The sequence below is a fragment of the Myotis lucifugus genome, unplaced genomic scaffold, assembly GCF_000147115.1.
Source record: "Myotis lucifugus unplaced genomic scaffold, Myoluc2.0 scaffold_239, whole genome shotgun sequence".
In the NCBI taxonomy this organism is placed as follows: Eukaryota; Metazoa; Chordata; class Mammalia; order Chiroptera; family Vespertilionidae; genus Myotis; species Myotis lucifugus.
Genome location: NW_005871287.1, coordinates 1,190,671 through 1,214,341, shown reverse-complemented (window position 1 = coordinate 1,214,341; position 23,671 = coordinate 1,190,671). Strand labels below are relative to the sequence as shown.

Below are 23,671 nucleotides of genomic sequence, written 5' to 3'. Positions count from 1 at the left end.
CAATAATTGAGTATGATCAATTAAAATTTACTTTCTTCTAGGCATTCAGATTACAACAGATGAGAGAAATCAGGATGGCAGAGTAGAAAAATAGACTCTTCCTTTGTCTCAAAACCTCATAAAAAGATAGCAGAATTGCTGAATTTTAGGGTTTGAAGAAATCTACAGTATCCAATGATTTCGGCAGATTAAGAAACTAAAGCTCAGAAAAGTTATAAGCAATTTGCTCAACGTCACCAAATGAATTAAGTGGCAAAGCCAGAAGGAAAACCCCGACTCCTGACTCTCAACTCAGCATTTCCACATTACCATCTTCCTCTTCTGTAAACAAATAATGAAATAGGTGTGGAGGATTCCAGGCTGTCTGGCTCAGCAAACTAGCTTGTCTTTTTTTTTTTTTTTTTCAAGAAAAACAATTTTAAATATAATGTTACATGCAATAAACCTTAATATTTCAAGAAAAACAATCTTAAATATGTTACATGCAATAAACATTAATATCTCAAGAAAAACTATTTTAAATATGATGTTACATGCAATAAACAATTATTCAAGAAAAATGATCTTACATATATTACATGGAATAAACATTAATATTTCAAGAATAAAAGGATTTTAAGTATAATATTACCCAAACTGTACTAACATAGTATGATACCACAAAAATTGTAGGAAATATTAAAAACCTGCAAATAACAGGATTACTTCTATTATATTCTAGAATATTTTCCCCCCTCTGGCTCTATTTTTGTTCATTAGTTTATGTTGTTCATTGTATTCTACAAATGAGTGAGATCATATGATATTTATCTTTCTCCAACTGGGTTATTTCGCTTAGCATGATGCTTTTAAAGTCTATTTTGTCAGATATGAATATTGCTACTCCAGCTTTTTTTTCTTTTCCATTTGCATGCAAGATTTTTTCCGATCCCTTCACTTTTATCCTGTGTGTGTCTTTTGTTTTGAGGTGGGTCTCTTGTAGACAGCATATAGTTGGGTCATGTTTTTGTATCCATTCAGCTACCCTATACCTTTTGATTGGAGCATTTAATCCATTTACACTTAGGGTTATTATTGAGAGGTACTTATGTATAGCCATTTTAATTCTGTACTGCTAGGTTTCTCTCTCTGTTTCTTCTTCTCAGCAATCCCTTACAGCAATCCCTTTAGCGTTTCTTGTAATGCTGGCTTGGTGGTGAGGAACTCCTTTAGCCTTTTTTTGTCTGGGAAGCTCTTTATTTGACCATCTATTTTGAATGATAGCCTTGCTGGATATAATAATCTTGGTCTCAGATCCTTGCTTTCCACTACCTTGAGTACTTCATGCCATTCCCTTCTGGCCTGTAGAGTTTCTGATGAGAAATCAGGTGTCAGTCTTATGGGAACTCCTTTGTATGTAACAGTTTTCTTTTCTCTTGCTGCCTTTAAGATTCTCTGTCTTTAATTTTTGGCATTTTAATTATGATGTGTCTAGGCATGGGTCTGTTTGGGTCCTTCTTGTTTGGGTTCTCTGTGCCTCCTGAACTTATGTGACTGTTTCCTTTACCAGGTTAGGGAAGTTTTCTACCATTATTTCTTTAAACACCTTCTTTATTCCTTTCTCCCTTTCTGCCTCTTCTGGCACACCTACTATTCTAATATTGTTACGTTTCACATTGTCCCACAGCTCCCTTAAGCTGTCCTCCTGTTTTTTAATTGTTTTTTCTTTTTGGTTCTCTAATTGAGTGATATTTTCAACTGTCTTCTAATTCACTGATTCAATCCTCAACTTCCCCTAATCTGTTGTGTATTCCTTCCAATATGTTCTTTATTTGTGTTATGTCATTCTTTATTTCAGATTGTTCTTTTTTCATAATTACTATATGTTTTTTCATACTGTTGAGCATTTTTAACATCATTACTCAACTCTGTTTCAGATACATTTCTTATCTCTGCTTCATTTATCTCTTCTTCTGGAGAATTCTCTAGTTCTTTCATTTGGGGGTTGTTTCTTTGTTTCCTCATTTTGGTTGTCTGTTTGGGTTTGCGACTATGTATTAGGTAGATCCTCTACACCCCTCCATCTCTAGACAGTGTAAAGGCAGTTTCTGACTAACTGGACCAGGCAAAAACTCAAAGCATCCAGAGACCACCTCTGTCTATAGACTAATAGGATTCCAACTTGAATTGCCCCCAGGGAATCGTCCTCAGATGTGGCCAGAGTTTTTTCAACAGGGTGGGGCAGTTGCTCCTGCCTGGAGGCTAATTGTTACTTTTAATCTCTTAAGTGGCCTCAGGGCAAGGTGCTTTCCAATAGGGTGTGTCAACTGTCTTCCCCCGAGGTAAGGCAGATGTCTATGTGGGAAAGATGTCCTATGCTGTGTGAGGGAATGACTCAGCCCAGGAAACTTGGGGTATTTGCCTTCTGGGCTCTATTCCCCAAGTCCCCAGTCCTGGGTTCTGCTCTCACCGCTCCAGTCCACTTCACCCTCCCTCTGCCAGAGCACAGGTGGGTGGCTCCACAGGGAATTTTTGTGCATTGGCCCTTTAAGAGGGTGCCTGAACTTTCAGCTGCCACTCCCTGGCAGACAGCACTCCACTGCTTTTCACAGCTAGATGTTATGTGGGTACCCTCCTCAGTTTGGTGCTCTCTGCTGGGGAGCCCAGCTTCGGGATTAAATCCCAGAGTTCTCAGTGGCACCACCCCACAGCTGAGATATCTCTCGGGGACTTCAGTTGCCGTCAGTGGGTGCCCAGCCAGTCCTTTCACACCTCCGTCCCTCCTACCAGTCTCTATTCGGTCCTTGGGTATCAGGATTCTCTCCTGTGAGTTTTCTGTTGATTATTCAGGAAGCCTTTTTGTATTTCAGTTGTAATTCCAGCTTGTTCCTAGGAGCAGGTCCGTGCAGCATCCTCCTACTCTGCCGCCATTTTTAATCTAAACTAGGTTGTCTTTTAAAATGACAAACATCTTCTCACACTGGCATATAAATAAGAGTTACAATAAAATCCAGCACAGCTATCATTTCTGCCAATCTGAAAGGAAAAGTAGATCAATAAAATGGGCCAGGAAATGCACTGGAATTAAAATGAGTATAGCAGGATTGTGAGGATAACAAACAAGAAAACAGGGATGAGAAGACTGTTTAGGCCTCAATGCTACTGAGTAAGAGGAATCCATGGTATAATTTGTTCTAGATACCTAAGGTCAATAATTACTACTTTAATTTTTAATTCTTTAATTTTTATTAAAACATTACATAAGGTTTTTAAAATTGCACAGGCTAGATTTATAACAAAAAGCAATAATCAGTGAGATATTATGACCCAAAAACCATTTTTTAAATTATTAATTGATTTTAGAGAGAAGGGAGACAGAAACATCTATCAGTTGCTCCCGTATGCACCCTGACCAGGAATCAAACCCATCACCTTTGGTGCATAGGACAACACTGTATCCAACTGAGCCACTCACTTAGGGCTGATTAATATTTTTAAATCATCATTCAGACAGCAGAAAGGAGAAGAGAGCTGGGTGGCGGGAACAGGAAGTACAATCAGGAGGCTATTGGAGAAATTTAAGAGAGATGAAGGTGGCTTAGCCAAGGGCAGTAGTAAAGCAGACAGATTATACCACTTTTGTAGTAAGTATAATTTTATGAAACTTTTGTTTCAGATATCTGTATACTTATGGGTCCTAATATAAAATGTCTCCACTTATGGGTCACAGCAATAGTTTGAGAAACCCTGCCCTAGGACAGCAATTTTCAACCAGTGTGCTGCAAGAATTTTTAAACATACCATACCTGACTGTTTAGTCAAGGGCACTGATCTCTTTTCCCTTAGACCAGTGGTCGGCTAACTCATTAGTCAACAGAGCCAAATATCAACAGTACGACGGTTGAAATTTCTTTTGAGAGCCAAATTTTTTAAACTTAAACTATATAGGTAGGTACATTGTTATTAACTTAATTAGGGTACTCCTAAGCTGGCCTTTGCTAAAAACGCCCTCAATCTGATTGAGGTACGTTCGCTGAGGTCGACCCCTTCCACCTCTCCCATCCACACTCGTCTTGTATACTTGTTTCGTCTATCTCCTTTCCGACTTCTGCGCATGGGCCACGAAGTTTTAATCGCACTGTACATGCGCGCCCGCACATGGTATTTTGTAGAAGAGCCACACTCAAGGGGCCAAAGAGCCGCATGTGGCTCGCGAGCCGCGGTTTGTCGACCACTGCCTTATACTATCAAATTAAAAAAAGACAATAGCCAACACAACAATAGCCGTTTGGTGTGAATGAATCAAAATAATACTTATCTTTTGTCAGATAGGCAAAAAATATATTTTTGGTGTGCCACAGAATTTTAGTAATTAGTTTATGTGTGCCATGAGATGAAAAATGTTGAAAATCACTGCCCTAGGAAGCTGAGAATACTTATGTTCCCTTTGTTGAAGTCCTAAATTAAGTTCAAGTGAAACAAGCTACAACAAGTTATAATTACATACCAAATATAATCTTATTAATCTGCCAAAAGAATACCATTTGGTCTTCAAAAAGAAGAAAAAGAAAGAACAGTACAAGCAGTATTCAAAAATCACTGGAATGCCAGGCACAAATTATGTTACGTCTGCCAACCAGGAGATGCACAAATTACTAAAGAAATATAATACCAATTTTTTTAAACTACTAAACCATTCCAACCATTGAACTAATACTAATTTTAGAAATTTAACACTACTAACACACATTCATAATGGCAATGTTTTCAGCATTTTCAGGTAAATACCTTACTCTCCCAAATGAGAAAACATGGCTTAATTCTCCTTGAAGAATTCAGAGATTATATACTACAGGTTGAGAACCACTACTCTAGAAGGACATCAGCTGTGTTGCTGTAACAACCAGTCCTCTGGAGAAGTCCATCTGGTAAGAAACGGAGGCCTCCAGCCAACAGAGAGTGAGGAATTGAGGCCCTCTGCCAACAGCCATATGAGTGAGCCATCTTGGAAGTAAATCCTCCATCCCCAGTCAAGCCTTCAGATGACCACAGACCCAACAGTCTTTATGAATGCAACCTCATGAGCCAGTATCATTCAGTGAAGATGCTCCCAGATTCTTGAGCCACAGAAACTGTGTGAGATAATGTTCAGTATTATTTTTAAAGCTGCCAAGTTTTAGAATAATTTGTTTTGCTAAAATAGGTAACTCATACACCAATAAAACTTGTAAAAGCTCAAGTGTAATTCAGAATATCATTTACCTTATTTACTAAGCATCTGTACCGAGCACAATTCTCCAAATTAGCAAATTTCTAATCTACATATATCCACAGGTAAACAACCAGATATATGATTTCTAATGAAGTGAACAGTAAACCAAGAATAATGCAAAAGCTTTTATTGAGAGGCCTGAGGCATTGTAGAATAAAGTCTTCCAAGGAAAAAACACACATAACTTTGAATAAAAGCTGAAGCTCTTCTTTTCAAGAAAGGCTGCATTTTTTTAAAAGGGGTGAAAGAATGGAATAAAAACGACAAAAGAGCCCTAACCGGTTTGGCTCAGTGGATAGAGCATCGGCCTGCGGACTGAAGGGTCCCAGGTTCGATTCCGGTCAAGGGCATGTACCTTGGTTGTGGGCACATCCCCAGTAGGAGGTGTGCAGGAGGCAGCTGATCAATGTTTCTCTCTCATTGATGTTTCTAACTCTCTATCCCTCTCCCTTCCTCTCTGTAAAAAATCAATAAAATATATTTTAAAAAAAAACGACGAAAGAGTGATATGTTTGTCTTGTAATAAGAAACTAATATATAAAAATGAGGGGAGCACAGCCGATGTGGCTCAGTGGTTGAGCATCAACACAGGAACCAAGAGTCGGGGTTCGATTTCTAGTCAGGGCACATGCCCAGGTTGCAGGCTCCATCCCCAGTAGGGGGCATGCAAGAGGCAGATGATCAATGATACTTCTCTCTCATCAATATTTCTCTCTCTATCCCTTTCCCTTCCTCTCTCTCTAAAAATCAATTTAAAAAAACACATTTTAAAAAATAAAATGAAATAGTTTTTTAAAAAAGAGGGGGAAAGAGGACATGCAATAGGCAGAGTGGTGGGAATTTTGTAGGAAGATTAAATTTGATGCAGAACTTAACAAAATTTGTGGATGACTTTAAAGGAAGTTAAAAAGTGTTTACAAGGGATCTTTTTGAGGTGCTGAAAATGAAACAGTGGAGTGTGGTAACGGTTACACAATTCTACAATTTACTAAAAAGTCACTGAACTTTATACTTCAAGTAGACAAATTCTGCAGTACATAAATTATACCTCAGTAAAGCAGTGCTGTGTTTTTTTAAAGTGGTACAGGCATCTCTCAGAGATATCGCATGAAGGATTCCAGATATCACATTAATGCAAGACGTAATCTTTTTGCTGGTGGAGGGTCTTGCCTTCAATTTATAAAACACGTAACATCTGTAAGGCGCAATAAAGTGAAGCGCAATTAAACAAGGTATGTCTGTATTTATCTGTTCACTGAAGCAAGACAGAAAAATTACATTAGGGTTTCTCTGATTAAAAAAATAAAGCAGCCACCCTGGCTGGTGTGGCTCAACTGGTTGGGTGTCAACCCATGCACTGAAAGGTTGCCAGTTCGATTCCCAGTCAGAGCACATGCCCAGGTTGCAGGTTCAATCCCTTAGAGGGCATGCAGGAGGCAGCTAATCAATTTTTCACTCTAACATCAATGTTTCTCTCTCTCTCTCTCTCTCTCTCTCTCTCTCTCTCTCCCCCCCCCTTCCCCTCTCCCTCTCTCCCTTTTCCCTCCCTCTCTCTCTAAATATCAATTTTTGAATCTTAAAAAATAAAAAAAGCAGCCAAGAGGAAAGTATAGTAATTCATTCAACAGACAAGAAAATAAAATAAAATGGAATTTTTCACAGATTAAGAAATAGTAATGTTTCCATTTCAGCCCAATAAAGGACAGCATTGTGTCTCTGGGTAACTCTGTATATCTTGCTAAGACCACAAAAGCTTACTATCTTAAGACTAGAAAGACAATAGATTTGGAAACTTTAACTGTAAAATAAGGAGAAGAAACACTTCAACTTAATTTCCTATTTTAAAATAATGTATGGTAATTTCTTTACAAGCATGATGACAACACTCAAAACATTCAAATGGGGGATTTGGGAGTATTTTTGAAGTAGATTAATTTGCATTGGTTCAGGGACTTTTGCAGTTTCTTAAAAACAACAGTACTGCATTTTATTTACTCCATCTGCACTAGAGATCAAGCAAAACTGCACCTATAAACAACTAGAATTCACATTTGCTTTGAACTATGAAAATATTAACCTACTCTGACCTCCCCTGCACCAACTTCAGCAAACCCTGGGTCAAGAGTCTCAACTTCCCAAAACAGCACAGGTGTCTCTAATTTAAGACCTGCTAGTCTCCTCTCTGCCTTTGGCTAAATCAGTAGCAAGCCCAGAAAATAAAAACAAAAACCTCTACTAATTCATGTAGGTATTTTCTTTCTTTCTCCATAAAAGAATGTACTAGCAGATACAAATTAAATAACATATATCAATACATAATTCTATTTTCTCTAATTGGCTATAATAAAGGTCAAAATAGTTCAAGATAGTGATATTCGCTTATTTCCCACCTAGACTCGAAAATTTGTAATATCAATGAACTTTATATATTTCAATAAAACAACATATTGTGAACGTTTACAGTACCATGTCTAACCCTTAGTAGGCATTCAAGAAATGTTAGTTCCCTCTCTGTCCTTTCCATTAATTCTTATAGTATTTCCATGAAATATTTCCTGTTTATTATTACCCCAATATTAAGCAGGAGAACAGACCCCGAAAATTCAGGCTGCCTGGTTGTGATAAAGCAGCGGTTCTCAACCTGTGAGTCGCGACCCCTTTGGCGGTCAAATGACCCTTTCACAGGGGTCGCCTAAGACCATCCTGCATATCAGATATTTACATTACGATTCATAACAGTAGCAACATTACAGTTATGAAGTAGCAACGAAAATAATTTTATGATTGGGTCACAACATGAGGAATTGAATTTAAAGGGCCAGAAGGTTGAGAACCACTGTGATAAAGGGATTCGTTTGCAGAAATTAAAATTTAATCTACCTTCTTTGTCTCCCTTCCAAGGAAGTCAATTCCAAGGACCATGTTCCTTCTGCTATATAAATGGCTCATCTGTTTTTCCTTATACATCTACGATTAGATGTAGCAAGAATCCAAAGATTATCATCAACCCATGGAATCCCATGTACAAGTTCATGGGATTCCAGGTTGGAGGTTTGGGGGAGTACTGTCATGTTGTTGGGGTATTTTTATTTTTTATTTTTTTGCTATCAAGTTCACTCTCCCAGTAATCCAAGTCTCCTGTACCAATGAGCAATGGTGTCTTCACATATCTACAATCATGGAAAACTAGAACTACATGAACTATCATTAGCCCTTACTTTGACACAAAATGCTCTGACAGAAATAAGTTTGCAGAGCTGGTGAAGCTGCCATCTATAGCTCTTTTTGTGGACATCTGACACAAGATAGATATATGATCCAATGCTATATCCGGTGTAGTTTTGTTCAGGCTCTGATACTTAAGATGGGAACACAAGCATGTTATGTCAAATTAAATTCCAGTGGTTAGAGATGGACAGATTATGTCATCAGTAATAAAATTTATAGTTGTCAGTGATGGCCTGGCTACTGTCAAGATAGGCCCTTTGTTGCATTTAGTCTACCATTCACAGAAGCTACTGAATTTTAGAATGGCCGAAAGAATTAGTTAGCCTGTCACTTCCCACTACCCCACGCTGGTTTATAAACATAATGACTCCAATACAAGAACTATGCTTTCTAAGGATTTAATCATGGTATGTAAGTGTGTGTGTGTGTGTGTGTGTGTGTGTGTGTGTGTGTAAATTCATGGTTCTGTTCTGTGGTCACCAATATTTTATATTGGTTGGGCTATTTCTTTGACATTTAATACATTCTAACAATATACTAGATATAGTCCACAATATTAGATAAACCATAGGACCATGATGAGTATTTCCCTAAACAATCAAATCTGATCTCTTCTAGTTCAGTGGAATTGAAAATACTAACAAACAACACCTTGGGCAGGAAAGAGTAAATAAACCCAGGACATACCTTATTTACAATTCCCACAGACAGAAGAAATTCAATTCCATGCCAATCACACCCTTCGGTCACTAAAATACAAACAGAAAAATAAATGTTCACGCACTATAAGCAGTTCTTTCAGTTCCTAAAGGGTATTTGGTTTCAAAGGTAATAAGCTGTTTCTTATCTCCTTTCTATGGGTGAGCTCTGTCACTGGCACAAAGGTCCAAAGAGGTAGAGGGAAACAATAGGTAACACTAACTGAGCACTTACTATATGCCAGGCACTGTTCTAAGTGCTTACATGTACTAATTAATTTAATCCTCACAGCAATCCTGTGAGATACTCTTGTAAACTCTTTTTACATCAAAATAACAACTGACCTATACATCTGAAAAGTGTTCTCACTGGTGTTAAAAATGCCTTTTAAATAAACGTAGGCAATTTCAAACATTGTAGCTGGACTGTCTCAATGGTTGATATCTGTGTTCCATATTCATCTACTCATTGTGCATTTCTTGAGCACACACCAGGTGTTAAAGAGGATTCATTCTCTGCCCTTTAGGAATTGAGAAAGCAGTTGTGAAGATCAGACTAAACTACAAGAAATGGTTCAAGAAATGAAATGCCCTATTATGAGGCACATTCTCTTTATACAACCATTCAGTTTGGAAAAAAAAAATCAACAACCTTTGGTAAAAGGGAGAAAAGCTGCACATAAAAAGTACCATAAACCTAGATCTTTAAAAATAGGTTACGTTGCCAAAGTAAGGAGAAAGGCTCTTTAGCTAAGAAAATAAGAACAAAAACATGGTGGAAGGGACATAGTGTACCTGAGGTCCTTCATAATCTGATCCCACCCAGTTTTACTAGCCTTTGCTGTGGCCACTAATCTCCCTCCCACTTCCCATTAGCCAAACCAAACTTCTTACTTCTAGGACATACAATCTCTAATAGTTCCACTGTTTCTCCTACTATATTACCCCTTTTCCCTGGTGGGTAACTTTAATCCTAGTATACAGTAGGTACTCAATAAAATATAACTATTGTTGTAAATAACTTTTATTATTTAACTAGAGGCCTGGTGCATGAAATTCATGCACTGGGTGGGAGGGGGGGTTCCCTCAGCCCGACCTGTGCCCTCTCACAGACTGGGAGCCCTCAGGGTAGGTCTGACTGACAAGGAGGCAGGAGAGGCTCCCGCCACCACCACTGTGCTCACCAGCCATGAGCCGGGCTCAGGGCTGCTGGGTGAGCAGCGCTCCCCCTGTGGGAGCCCACTGACCACCAGGGGGGCAGCTCCTGCATTGAATGTCTGCCCCCTGGTGGTCAGTTCGCATCATAGCGACTGGTCATTCTGCCGCTCGGTCTATTTGCATATTAGCTTTTTATTATATAGGATATCCACTTGAAACATTTTTCTGAAGCCTTTTCTAATTCACCAGTTAACCTACTCAGTGCCTCTCCACCACACTCACATGGCATTTGTCCATTTCTCTGTTAGAATGGTAAAACATTTTATTGTCCCCAGGTTTCCTTTTTTCTTTCTCTTCCTTGTCTGAACAGGAAACATCTTTTATACAATTTGATATCCCCTGAAACCTAGCACAGCGTCTGGCACATAATAGGTACCTGTTATGTACTTGTTAACTGAAGACCCAACTGACTTGAATTTACAAAACGAAAGAATTCTTCTAAATAGTCAATTCCTTTAGTACATTTAAACAATTCAGTGTGTCAAAAATCTAACCCACTTTTACATTTTCATGAATACCAGTATGTCTGCTACATAATTATACCAACAATTCATGCGCAACAAAGTCAAAGTAGATTCACTAAAAACTACCAGCTGTCTACTTTTTGCTTTACAACAAAACAAGATCCTCATCCAGGCCAACTGAGATAGGAGAAATTAACAGAACTGATCACTTAGGTATTGCGCTGGTGACCTTTCTCACTGAAACAGTGCCACAGTTCTGAATGTAATATGCATGTTTAAATAGGTATTTATATTGGCTTTAGTTGAGGTTACAAATTTAGAAGTTCAATCATAAATCCAAAGTTTATTTATAGAAACTTTCCATATGGTAAGAGTTTAAGAAGTAAAACAGCAGCCGAAACCGGTTTGGCTCAGTGGATAGAGCGTCGGCCTGCGGACTGAAAGGTCCCAGGTTCGATTCCGGTCAAGGGCATGTACCTGGGTTGCGGGCACATCCCCAGTGGGGGATGTGCAGGAGGCAGCTGGTCGATGTTTCTCTCTCATCGACGTTTCTAACTCTCTATCTCTCTCCCTTCCTCTCTGTAAAAAATCAATAAAAGTTCAATCATAAATCCAAAGTTTATTTATAGAAACTTTCCATATGGTAAGAGTTTAAGAAGTAAAACAGCAGCCTTTTTCTCTGCCGAAAGCATAAGGTAGCGGAGTGCCAAAGGAGCAAACCCTCTCCTGACTCTGTTCTTGGCTCTGCTTAAAGCAGAAGAAATAGGCATGGAAAGCAGGAGCCTCACTAAAAATCACTTACCCACGACAATGGGCATTTTCAATGTTTGTGCTATGCAAGACTTAAGTATTAATTTCATACATGCCCATGTTCATTTGAAGCACAATTTGTGGCTTGGACTTAAAAAATGTTCTAATGTGCTAGTTTGTCCACATATTAATCCAGTCAGCCAGGTTTGAACATGCCAAGCTTAAAATACTCTAGATCATTATGCAAAGATATTAGCTCAATCCTTTATTCTCAGGAAAAGGAACTTAGGGGAGAATGACTAAAGCAATAGGATTTCAACAGTATTTTTAACACAAAAAGTCAACTCCTAAATAGTGATGAATTTTTTAAAATATCTAAATGGAAATAAGAATCAAGCTAATAACAGATTTCTTATAATTATTAATCTCAAAATGAGATCCTACATTTTTAGGTCAAAGTTGTCAGAGAATGTATTTTGAAACTAATTTCAAAATTTTTTTACATGAGACCATCTTATAAAAAGGTTGTTTGTTTTAGCCCATCCAGTATTGCTAAGAGGTTGAACATCGACCCATGAACCAAGATGTCACTGTTCAATTCCCAGACAGGGCACATGCCTGGGTTGCAGGCTCGATCCCCAGTAGGGGGCATGCAAGAGGCAGTAGACAGATGATTCTCTCATCATTGATGTTTCAATCTCTCTCCTCCTCTTCCCTTCCAAAGAAGTTATATGCATATATGCACAACCATGGACACAGACAATAGTGTGGTAGGCCTGGGGGTGGGGGGGCAAGTGCAGGGTGGAGAGAGTCAATGGGGGGAAACGGGGGACTTCGGTAATGCTCTCAGCAATAAAGATAAACTTTTAAACATTAGATGTGTGTGCCCTGAAGATTTAGAAACGCTGTCCATTAAAAACTTGGGCAGCAGGCCCTGGCTGGTTACCTCAGTTGGTTAGAACATTGCCAGATACAGAAAGGTTGTGGGTTCGATCCCCGTTTAGGAGAGATGCAAAGAATAAAAGGAAAGTAATCAAAAAATGGAATAGAAGGGGGGAAAGGAAGAAAGATAATTAATACAAAGTTTTGACTCTGTTATTGAAAAAAGGAGGAGAAAAAACAATTCTCAAATTGAACTGTGGTTTTTAAGCAATCAACAGCATATGATTACGTATCTCCTCAAACTGAACACCTATGAAAAAAATCTCAATCTCATTTTGCCTGAATCCTCTATTTGTTCCTTCACTTCCAACGAGAATAGCATTAAGTGAACTGGGTCCCCTGGAGAAAGTAGGGGTCAGAAATGTCAGTCCATGTAGCCTGTCAAAGTACTGGTGCTGGCTGGAGCTATTAGAGAGTCTCAAAAGTAGAGTCAAGAGAGACCACTGTGTTCCCAAACATGTCCCTACCTCTTCTAAAAGAGACTGGAAACTTGCAAGGAACAATATACTCTGCTCCCTTTCATATCCACAAAACCTTTCCTTTCTGATTATCAATTTAACTTGCATAGAGATTTTAAAGAACAGTTAACATAACATTAAGATGACAAAGGTTTGAAAAGGGAGGCAATACCATATACTGTATATTATAGATGAAGGAAGGGAATAAGGAAGACATATGTAGCCCTACTGTCAATCCAGCTGCAGCATTCAACTTAACATGCTTGGTAAGGCACTAGAATATACATAATACTTCACAAATCAAACACTAAAATCTCAAGGCTTCCACTAATTAGAGTTTCAAAATCTATCAAAGTTTCCAGTTTTGCCTTCCTCTGCCAGCACCCCACAATAGCCATGGGAAGATCTCCCACTTCACTGTGTATTAAGACTCAGATTTCATAGCTCCAGACAGGCAGAAATAGCTACCACTTTTTCAAACTACAAAGCAAAATTCACTTTATAATTTTCAAGTATTTGAACACTTATTCCCTTATGTGATTCTCCTAACACTAAAAAATGGTTATTTTCAGAGATGATGGATGAAGAACAAACCCCAGCAAAGCCTTTAGAACAGTGGTTCTCAACCTTCTGGCCCTTTAAATACAGTTCCTCATGTTGTGACCCAACCATAAAATTATTTTCGTTGCTACTTCATAACTGTAATGTTGCTACTGTTATGAATCGTAATGTAAATATCTGATATGCAGGATGGTCTTAGGCGGCCCCTGTGAAAGGGTCGTTCGACTGCCAAAGGGGTCGAGACCCACAGGCTGATAAGCGCTGCTCTAGTATAAGTGGAGTCCTAGGAGAAGTGGCCCATTTGTCTATCAGTGGTCTAAATAAGAGAGACAGAGAGAAAGAGAGACACATCGATTTGAGAGTGAAACATCAACCAGTTGCCTCCCGCACACGCCCCAATCTGTGATTAAACCTGCAACCTGGGTATGTGCCTTAACTGGGAATCGAACCCATGACCTTTCGGTGCATGGGACAAATCCTCCAACCAACTGAGCCACACCAGCCAGGGCCCACACATTGCCAGTTTAATCAAAACACTCCAATTTCTGGAAGAACCCACTATTCACAGAACTTTGGGCTCTTTTAAATCTTCTCAAGAATTGTCAACAATGCTCAAAAGTTCTTGCTTAACTATCTAAGGCACTTGCTTTTCTTATTCTTGGTTTTGGGTTCAACATTCTTTAGATGACAGCAAGCTGGTCTCTGGATAACCAAAGTTTTAACATAGGCATTTTCATGTCTATGTCTACCTGCATTTAAGCAGAGTTTGCAGATAAAAATAAACACATTAAAGTTCTCACTTCTGAAAAACACAACAAAGATGATAAAATTAAAAATACTTTTTTAGTAGTCCACAATAATTTATTATTCAACTGTCAACAGGGCCTGGAACATGACAGGCACTTAATACTTTTTGAAGTAATGGTTTAAGAAGATAATATGGCTCAGTGGTTGAGCATCAACCCATGAACCAGGAGGTCACAGTTCCATTCCGGGTCAGGGCACATACCAGGTTTTAAGCTCAATCCCCAGTAGGGGGCATACAGGAGGTAGCCAATAGATGATTCCCTCTCATCCTTAATGTTTCTATCTCTCTCCCCCTCTCCCTTCCTCTCTTTGAAATCAATAAGAATATATTTTCAAAAAAAGAAGAAAATGGCAGCAAAGGTGTTTGTTTTGGAGTCAGATCTGGACTTGTAACTCATTTCCTACCTTTACTAGGTGTACTGGTTAATAATGGCAGATTTTGTAATCAAAGAAAACACAATAATTTCAAGAGAAACATCAAAGGGAAGTCACTGTTTTGAACAGAGAAGTGACATGATCTGACCTAGGCATAAAAAAATGACTCAAGCCCTAGCCAGTTTGGCTCAGTGAATAGAGCGTCAGCCTGCGGACTGAAGGGTCTCAGGTTCTATTCCAGACAAGGGCACATGCCCTGATTTTGGGCTTGATCTCCAGAAGGGGGCGTACAGGAGGAAGCCAATCAATGATTCTCTCTCAGTGATGTTTCTATCTCTCGCTCCCTCTCCCATCCTCTCTGAAATCAATAAAAATATATAAATAAATAAATATAAATTTAAAAAAGAACGGTTCATTAAAAAAAAAAAAAAAAAAAAGATGATTCAGGCTGCTGTGTCATTTACCAGACAAAGGGTAGAAAAAAAGGTAGAAGCTGGGAGATAATCCAGACAAGAGAGAGCAGTGGTTTAGACCACAGTGGTAGCAGCAGAGATTGTGAGAAGTAGTTGATTTTGAATATATTTTAAGGAAGGTCCAGTAGATTTTCCTGGCAGACTAGATGTGAGATATGAGAGAAAGATAAGGGTCCAAAGTTTTGACCAGAGCAACTAAAAGAGTAGAGTTGTCATCAAATAAGTTAGGGAAAGCTTCTGGTGGAGGAAACAAGTTTAGAGGAGGAAATGAATAGTTTACTTTTAGTTTTGTATATCTTTTTTGAGTCAGTTAGCTTTCCAACTTTCCCAAGAGGTAAATAGGATCAGATTGATGAAATAATGTTTTTTAACATTTCTATTTTATCTTGTAATAGATGATAAACCATAGGTTTTATCTGACGTAGGACCTACAGTTTTATAACAAATTAATTTCAATAGTTACAATATACATGGAAAAAGATAGTCATTAGATCATTATACTGATTAATTCCCAATGACTGACCATATTTGTAAAGCCTGAAGATCAAGACTGAAATCCATTTCAACTCACAGTTATAGGGTATGGGGTCAAATCTCAATCTAATAAAATAGAATGAGCTCCTGGCATCTGTTACCAACACTGAATTCTTCATCCTGAAAGCAACTGAAGAATTCCAGTGTTTGGTCCTAACATGATCAACTTCAGTCTGACACACTCCTCTTGTCCTAAACACAAATTTCTCTCTCCTTGGTTCCTGGAAGATCCCAAAAGAAGAGAATGGCCTAGTGCCTGAGAACAAATGCATCTAGGAACAAAAGCAATACAGAGAGGAGCCTACCCAGGACCAGCACTATTCCCACACTCAAGGTCATTTGAGAAATCACAAAATCACATTTGAGGGTTGGAAAGGAAGCATCATGTGTCAACAAATATTTTCCAAATAACCATGGCTAAATGCTAAGGGTACACAGATGATTATCATAAAATTCCTATTCAAGTCATTGTGAGTGAAAGTACTTAAGTAGAGAAATTAACTAAGGGTTATGGAAGTATAGAGGTGGAAATAAAGGAGATTTTCCAAATAAATTGCAAAGAATTAACTTGAGATCACCACATCCAACACCTCTTACCAATCTGCATTCAGAAGACTCATGTGGTGAATCAGGCTAAGAAGAAAGCAAAGTTGCAGTCTTTGCAGGACTGGGACTTGCAACCTCTTAGAATCAGGCTCTTGTTCTCTTATGTGCTTGGTTAAAGAAAATAGTTAAAGGTGGTCATGATCATTTCCTTCTTTCCTTTTCCACAAGAAAACAAAAAACTGGGATCATAACAAAACATTGTTTTACTCCAACCATTATTTTCTCAGAGCCAATCTCCAAATTTTGAGATAATACTTAATCCTGAAAATATTTGCTGGAAGAAAATAGTGCTTTCTCTTCCCATCCTAAAGGAAGTTTTATTTAACCTAGGCTATTTACAACTTTAACTTCTATGGTAAAACTAACCATAACCATTTCTAATGCCAAGTGACTTTTACTCTGGCCCAAGTTTTAAACTCGCCACCTCCCAAGCTTAGGAGTCTTTCTAGCTTTGAGTCTTCGGCACGCTTGTTTTTCATTGTTACTGCTAATTGTACCCTCAGAAATTCAGTCACAAAGCTCTACGGGTACTTACTCTATTAATTCACAAACTACATTTCATTTTCATTTACCAGACAAAATCTTAAAGGCCTATACTGCACAGTATCAAACAGTGTCATCTGTCTTTACACATCTCCAAAAGAAAAAACTTATCTCTGATATGAGTTTTTACTTATTGGTAATCTCGCTAACAGAAACGTACTTCACCAGGATCACATATTCCAGCAAACTGCTGCTATCTCAGCAATTACAATGGAGTATATGCTTTCAATAGTTAGTCAGGCCTTGGAAGTGGTTTAGCACACGGAAATTCACCAACTGGCATCTACAATTAGATTCAAGGAGACAAATAAAATTTTTGTATCAGGTTTTTCCAAGACTTAACTAGTTCTTAAATTGGTTATACATTTCTGAAGTATTTACAGATTAAATGATATAATGCCTGGGATTTGTTTTAAAATACTGAGGAAAAGAGGAGCAAGGTTAATAATCAAGATTGGTTATGTGTTGATAATTATTTTTTTAAATATATTTTTATTGATTTCAGAGAAGAAGGGAGAGGGAGAGATGGAAACATCATTGATTGGCTGCCTCCTGCCAACTGGGGATCAAGCCCACAACCCGGGCATGTGCCTTGACCAGAATCGAACCTGGGACCTTTCAGTCCGCAGGCCAAAGCTCTATTTACTGAGCCAAACCGGCAAGGGCTGTTGATAATTATTGAAACTGGGTGATAGGTCCATGGTGATGGTTCATTTTATTATTATTATCTTTATGTGTTTGAAATAGTCCATATAAAGATTTAAACTTTTTTTTAACTATGTCGTGATCTACTGAACTTGAGAAGCAAATAGAGAACAAAGTGATTATTAGGACCAATGAGCTCCATAATCTATCAGAGTAAAAAGTGTTCCTTTCTTTTGCCCTGGACCGTTTGGCTCAGTTGGTTAGTAAATAGAGAAATTCAGTAAGGGAAATTAACTAAAAGGTAGCCTGTTCAATTCCCAGATAGGGCACATGCCTGAGTTGCAGGCTCAATCTCCAGTAGGGGGGTGGGAGGGGGAGTGTGCAGGAAGCAGCCAATCAATGTTGTGCTCTTCTCCCTCTCCCTTCCTCCCTAAAAATCAATTTAAAAAAATTTTGAAGACATACCTCGATTCTAACACTTATTTCTCACTGAACAAATATTTATTGATCACAACTACCATGTGCCAGGCACCAACCTTAGTATTAAGGATACAATGATAAACTAAATTCTCTCTCCCTGAAGGAACTGAGTAGGGAATGTCTCATGAAAGAGGCAAAAATACATGGTGTCATAAACCAAACAAGAGGGAGATCTAATCCAATTCTTGCCAATCAGGAAAAGCTTCTCCAGCACCATCTAAGTTAATTCTGACAGATTCAACCCAAAGAAATGAATTTCCTTTTTTGTCCATGTTGACTTTAGCATAATCTCACAGACTGTCAGTTTAATAAGGAAATGCTGGTTTCTTTCTGAAGTATCCATTTCTCTATAAAGCTGAAATTATCAAATTATCATTCATTCAACAAATACTTATTAAATACCTACCATGCACTAGCATGTGCTAGATAAAAAGAATAAAACATGTTCTCTGCCCTCCTGGAGTTTAATCTCAGAGCATAGGAAGGACAAAAACAAACAAGAAAAGAAGCTATCAAGCAGAAATATAATTACAAACTTCTCCAAGCTATAAAGGAAATGAAGAAGGGACTTTGTGGGCAGAAAGTATCCACTTTTTAGATATGGTGATAAGGAAAGTTGAACAAATACAGACCAAAGGATGATAAAGTAACTGACTGAAGGATAATGGAATTTTAGACCAGGTGGTGAGATCAGCATAGATAAAGCATACTTACAATGTAGGTAATGGGAAGAATCTTGATTTTAAGTGCAATGGGAAACCACTGGAAGTGAAGGTTTTAAGCAGATAAGTGACATGATTCAGTTTATGTTTTTAAGATTGTTCCTGCTACCCTGGAGAGAATAGATTAAAAGAAAATAATTTTTACCAAGAGGAATTTTAGACGAGTAAAATTGATTTTGGCCAGTGAAAATCATCTCTGCGTTCTATTAACAATCCAAGTCTTTTAAATTGCCTATGTAGTCCAGGCTTCACCTACAGTTTTGTTTTGTCTTTTGTTTTTAATGCTTACAACCAGTAGGCCAAGCTCTCTGGGAAACTGAAACAAGCCCATATGCCTGAGGGTTAGCATTCTTCTTCTCATTCTCCAATTGCCAAAGTCAGATTAATTTTCATTTACTTATCTTCTATTCCACCATCAGCATCTTGACTGAAAGGAAGAGAGAAGGGGACTCCTCAAGTGTTTCATGAGACAATAAACTTTACTGAACATCTGATAAGGAATATGATTGCAAAACCTTTCTTCTCATTGCCAACTATGTTTCAGGTGAGAACTCCACTATGAAAGCAATTCTAATATTCCTGTCCAAATTATCTCAGAAAGCCATCCAAAAATTTTTTTTAAAAAAGCTGCCTAAAGCACACCCATTTATTTCTGCTTTTAAAAAAGTTTCCTCATTCCAAAGTCAGAACAAGAATAAATTTCTAATAACATTTGTAATTGATATGGAAGGAAAAATATATTCCATTGTCAATCCCTGGGGCATGTAGCTAAGAAATCTTAATAAAGGCACTAACAACGCTATGCTCAGAGTTTTATTCAGTTATTTGAAAATGAAAGGAGGAATGAGAAACAGTACCAATATCTGTGAAATATCCATGAGTTTTACATACATTATCTCACTTAATCTTGACAACATCCCTACAAGATAAGTATACCCCCATTTTACTGATGAGGACACAGGCCCAGAAGTTGACACTAGCTCAAGGTCAGACAACTACTAAGTGGCTCTATGGACCATCCTCTTTCTATTAAACAAATGTTTAAATAAAGACCTAGCTTAGAGAAATTCTGCTACATGACCAATGTATTAATAGATAAGAAGTTTTATACAAGGCCCTAACCGGTTTGGCTCAGTGGATAGAGCGTCGGCCTGCGGACTGAAGGGTCCCAGGTTCGATTCCAGTCAAGGGCATGTACCTTAGTTGCGGGCACATCCCCAGTGGAGGGTGTGCAGGAGGCAGCTGATCGATGTTTCTCTCTCATTGATGTTTCTATCTCTCTCCCTTCCTCTCTGTAAAAAATCAATAAAATATATTTTAAAAAAAGAAAGAAGTTTATACAAGTATGTGTGTACATGTGTGTTTCATCTGGAGGTCAAATCATCAATTGTAATATTTTTCAGGGGCGGAAATGTTTAAGATCCTACTTGGAGACAGACCACCAGAAATCACCTCTGAAGAGATGAGGGAGTTTAGTGGCAAAATTTATTAGGGTTAAGTTATTTGCTCTTTAATGAAGCCAAAGGAGCTTCTCCTTAAAGTCAGTATATACTTTCTCAGGGCTAGCACCTGTGTCTCCTGACAGAGGTATGTACAAGGACCATTCTCAAGTCCAGAAATGTCTGTGATGATTTAGGGTGGTGACAATGAGCAACACAAACATGGAAAAACAACTATTCTGTCAACAAATAAAATCAAAGCACCTAATAGCGGCCAGCACATAACAACTACTCAATAAAAACTAGTTTCTTCTAGTCTCTGCTCTGAGTTATCTGTACAAAAAAATAACTGCTGGATGAGCCATATCATCTTACTTAGGCAGATTGATGAAAAGTTCTTTCTGTAAAATCCAGTCAGATTGAGTTTGCATATTTGGTCCCACATTTCCTAAGAACAGTAGGGGTACAACCAACCACATCTCAGAAGTCAGAAGTCTTCTCTTATAGATTTTTTAATTTAAATTCTTTATTGCTTAAAGAATTACATAAGTTTCCTTTTTTCCCCATTGACCTCTCCCTGGCCACTCCCACCCCCCAACACATGCCCTCACCCCCCTACTGCCTGTGTCCATTGGTTATGCTCATATGCATGCATACAAGTCCTTTGGTTGATCTCTTACCTCTCTCCTCCCCTGCCTTCCCACTAAGGTTGAACGGTCTGTTCAATGCTTTATGTCTCTGACTATTTTTGTTCATCAGTTTATGTTGTTCATTATATTCCACAAATGAGTGAGATCATGTGATACTTATCTTTCTCCAACTGGCTTATTTCGTTTAGCATAATGCTCTCCAGGTCCATCCATGCTGTTGCAAATATTAAGAGTTCCTTCTTTTTTACAGCAGCGTAGTATTCCACTGAGTAGATGTAGCACCTTTTTTAATCCACTCATCTGCTGATGGGCACTTAGACTGTTTCCAAATCTTAGCTATTGTAAATTGTGCTGCTAGGAACATAGAAGTGCAGCTATCCTTTCTGATGGGTGTTTCTGATTTCTTGGGATATATTCCCAGAAGTGGGATTATTAGGTCAAATGGGAGTTCCATTTTTAATTTTTTGAGGAAACTCCATACTGTTTTCCACAGTGGCTGCACCAGCCTGCATTCCCACGAGCAGTGCAAGAGGGTTCCTTTTTCTCCACATCTTCACCAGCACTTGTCCTTTGTGGATGAAAGCCATTCTGACAGGTGTGAGATGGTACCTCATTGTCGTTTTTTGTTTTTTAATATATTTTTGTTGATTTCAGAGAGGAAGGAAGAGGGAGAGACAGAAACATCAATGATGAAAGAGAATCATAGATTGGCTGCCTCCTGCACACTCCCTAATGGGGATTGAGCCCGCAAACCCAGGCATGTGCCCTTGACTGCAATCGAACCTGGGATCCTTCAGTCCGCAGGCCAACGCTCTATCCACTGAGCCAAACCAGCTAGGGCCCTCATTGTCGTTTTGATTTGCATCTCTCGGATGATTAGTGACTTTGAGCATGTTTTCATGTCTCTTGGCATTCTGTGTGTATTTTTTCAAAAAGTGTCTATTTAGGTCCTTTGCCCATTTTTTGATTGGATTGTTTATCTTCCTTTAAGTTGTATGAGTTCCCTGTAAATTTTGGAGATTAAACCCTTATCAGAGATAACATTGGCAAATATGTTCTCCCATGCAGTGGGCTTTCTTGTTTTGTTGATGATTTCTTTTGCTGTGCAGAAGCTTTTTATTTTGATGCAGTCCTATTTGTTTATCTTCTCCTTAGTTTCCATTGTCCTAGGGAGCTGTATCAGTAAAGATATTGCTACGACATATGTCTGATATTTTGCTGCTTATGGATTCTTCTGAGATTTTTATGGTTTTCCATCTTACATTTAAGTCCAATCAGCAGCATAGCAAGCAGACAGAAAGGTATTTTTAAAGCAAGTCTCCCTGACTGCTGAGTACAACACAACTCAGCAAAACCATCGAACTATCACTGCAACCTACATGACAATCTGCATTCCTCCATTTCTATAATCTCTATGTGATCACACACAACCTGGCACATTAATTAAATCATTACCTAACATCTCATACTAGGCCAAATTATTCTTCAACTATTTCAATAGTTTAACTTTTGAAATTGTATAATATTTTCTTTAAAAAGTTATTTAAATCAATTCTATCATTTACATGCCTCTGAGATTCAAACTCTGGGATTAACAATCTCCTACTGTAATTAAAGTTGAGATGGTGTGAAGTGGCAATGATTGCTGGAGTGAATATAGTGATAACTGTAAGGATCTAAAGAAAATCATAGGAGGGCCCTTAGGAGTCATGTAACTTAATACTCTTACTTTACAGAGGAAAAAAGTCAGATCAAAGATGTTAGAGAAAACTTGCTCAATATTGCATAGCTTATTAACAACATAATGAGGTTTTTAAAGCCCTAAGCCTACTGATGCCCCGTTGGCCAGCTAATCCCTCTCTAACAATAATAGCTGCTACTTAATCAGTTAATTACAATATCCTAGGTGCTGTACTAAGGATTTTACATATTTATGACCTCATTTAATTTCACCCAATCCACCCTAACTGGTTTGGCTCAGTGGATAGATCCTCGGCCTGTGGACTGAAGGGTCCCAGGTTCGATTCCGGTCAAGGGCATGTACCTTGGTTGCGGGCACATCCCCAGTAGGAGGTGTGCAGGAGGCAGCTGATCGATGTTTCTCTCTCATTGATGTTTCTAACTCTCTATCCCTCTCCCTTCCTCTCTGTAAAAAATCAGTAAAATACATTTTAATTTCACCCAATCCACTGAGGAAGGCATTATTAAACCCATTTTATAAATGAGGAAACCTGGATTCAAATCCAAATCTGTCTGATACCAAAGTCCTTGGTTTCACCCATTACAATGTATCCCTCTACTTTTCAGTCGTCATTCATTCATCAAATACTTGCTAAGCAGGTACTATCTCAAACATAGGGATATTAGTGATGAAGATGGACAAGGTGTCTACCCTTTTAGAGTTTATGGTAACAAAAAAAAATAAGCACTTCAGGTATGACCTGTAAGTACTGCAGGAGAGGAAAACAGTCATGTGAAAATAACTACAGAAGCAACATTATGCTACCAATCTTTTTTAATATGTTTTTACTGATTTCAGAGAGAGGAAGGGAGAGGGGGAGAGAAAAACATCAATGATGGGAATTATTGATCAGCTGCATCCTGCACGCCCCCTACTAGGGATTGAGCCCGCAACCCAAACATGTGCCTTGACTGAGAATCGAACCATGACCTCCTGGCTCATGGGTTGATACTCAACCACTGAACCACACTGGCAGGACTATGCTACCAACCTTATATGAAAACACTAAACATATAAAACACTACCACCTCACACCCATTAGGATGGCTACCATAAAGAAACAAACAAAACAAAAAGAAACAGAAA

The 23,671-nt window shown here is 38.4% G+C and overlaps 1 protein-coding gene across 3 annotated transcripts in view; it reads right to left on the bottom strand.

The window, feature by feature from the left end:
- MKL1 (megakaryoblastic leukemia (translocation) 1) overlaps nucleotides 1-17,085 on the bottom strand; it is a 149,054-nt gene extending 131,969 nt beyond the window's left edge. For 2 of the 3 annotated variants that reach the window (XM_014464144.2, XM_006098544.3), the window contains exons 1-2: nucleotides 16,357-16,381; nucleotides 9,167-9,228 (exon numbers count right to left, since the gene is read on the bottom strand). In XM_014464144.2, coding sequence (XP_014319630.1) covers nucleotides 9,167-9,228; nucleotides 16,357-16,366 — 72 coding nt within the window. In that variant the 5' untranslated portion in view covers nucleotides 16,367-16,381. Of the gene's footprint in view, nucleotides 1-9,166; nucleotides 9,229-16,356; nucleotides 16,382-17,068 lie in introns of those variants that run through there. The other variant, XM_014464145.2, reaches the window with a different exon arrangement.
- Between the last annotated feature and the right edge of the window lie 6,586 nt (nucleotides 17,086-23,671).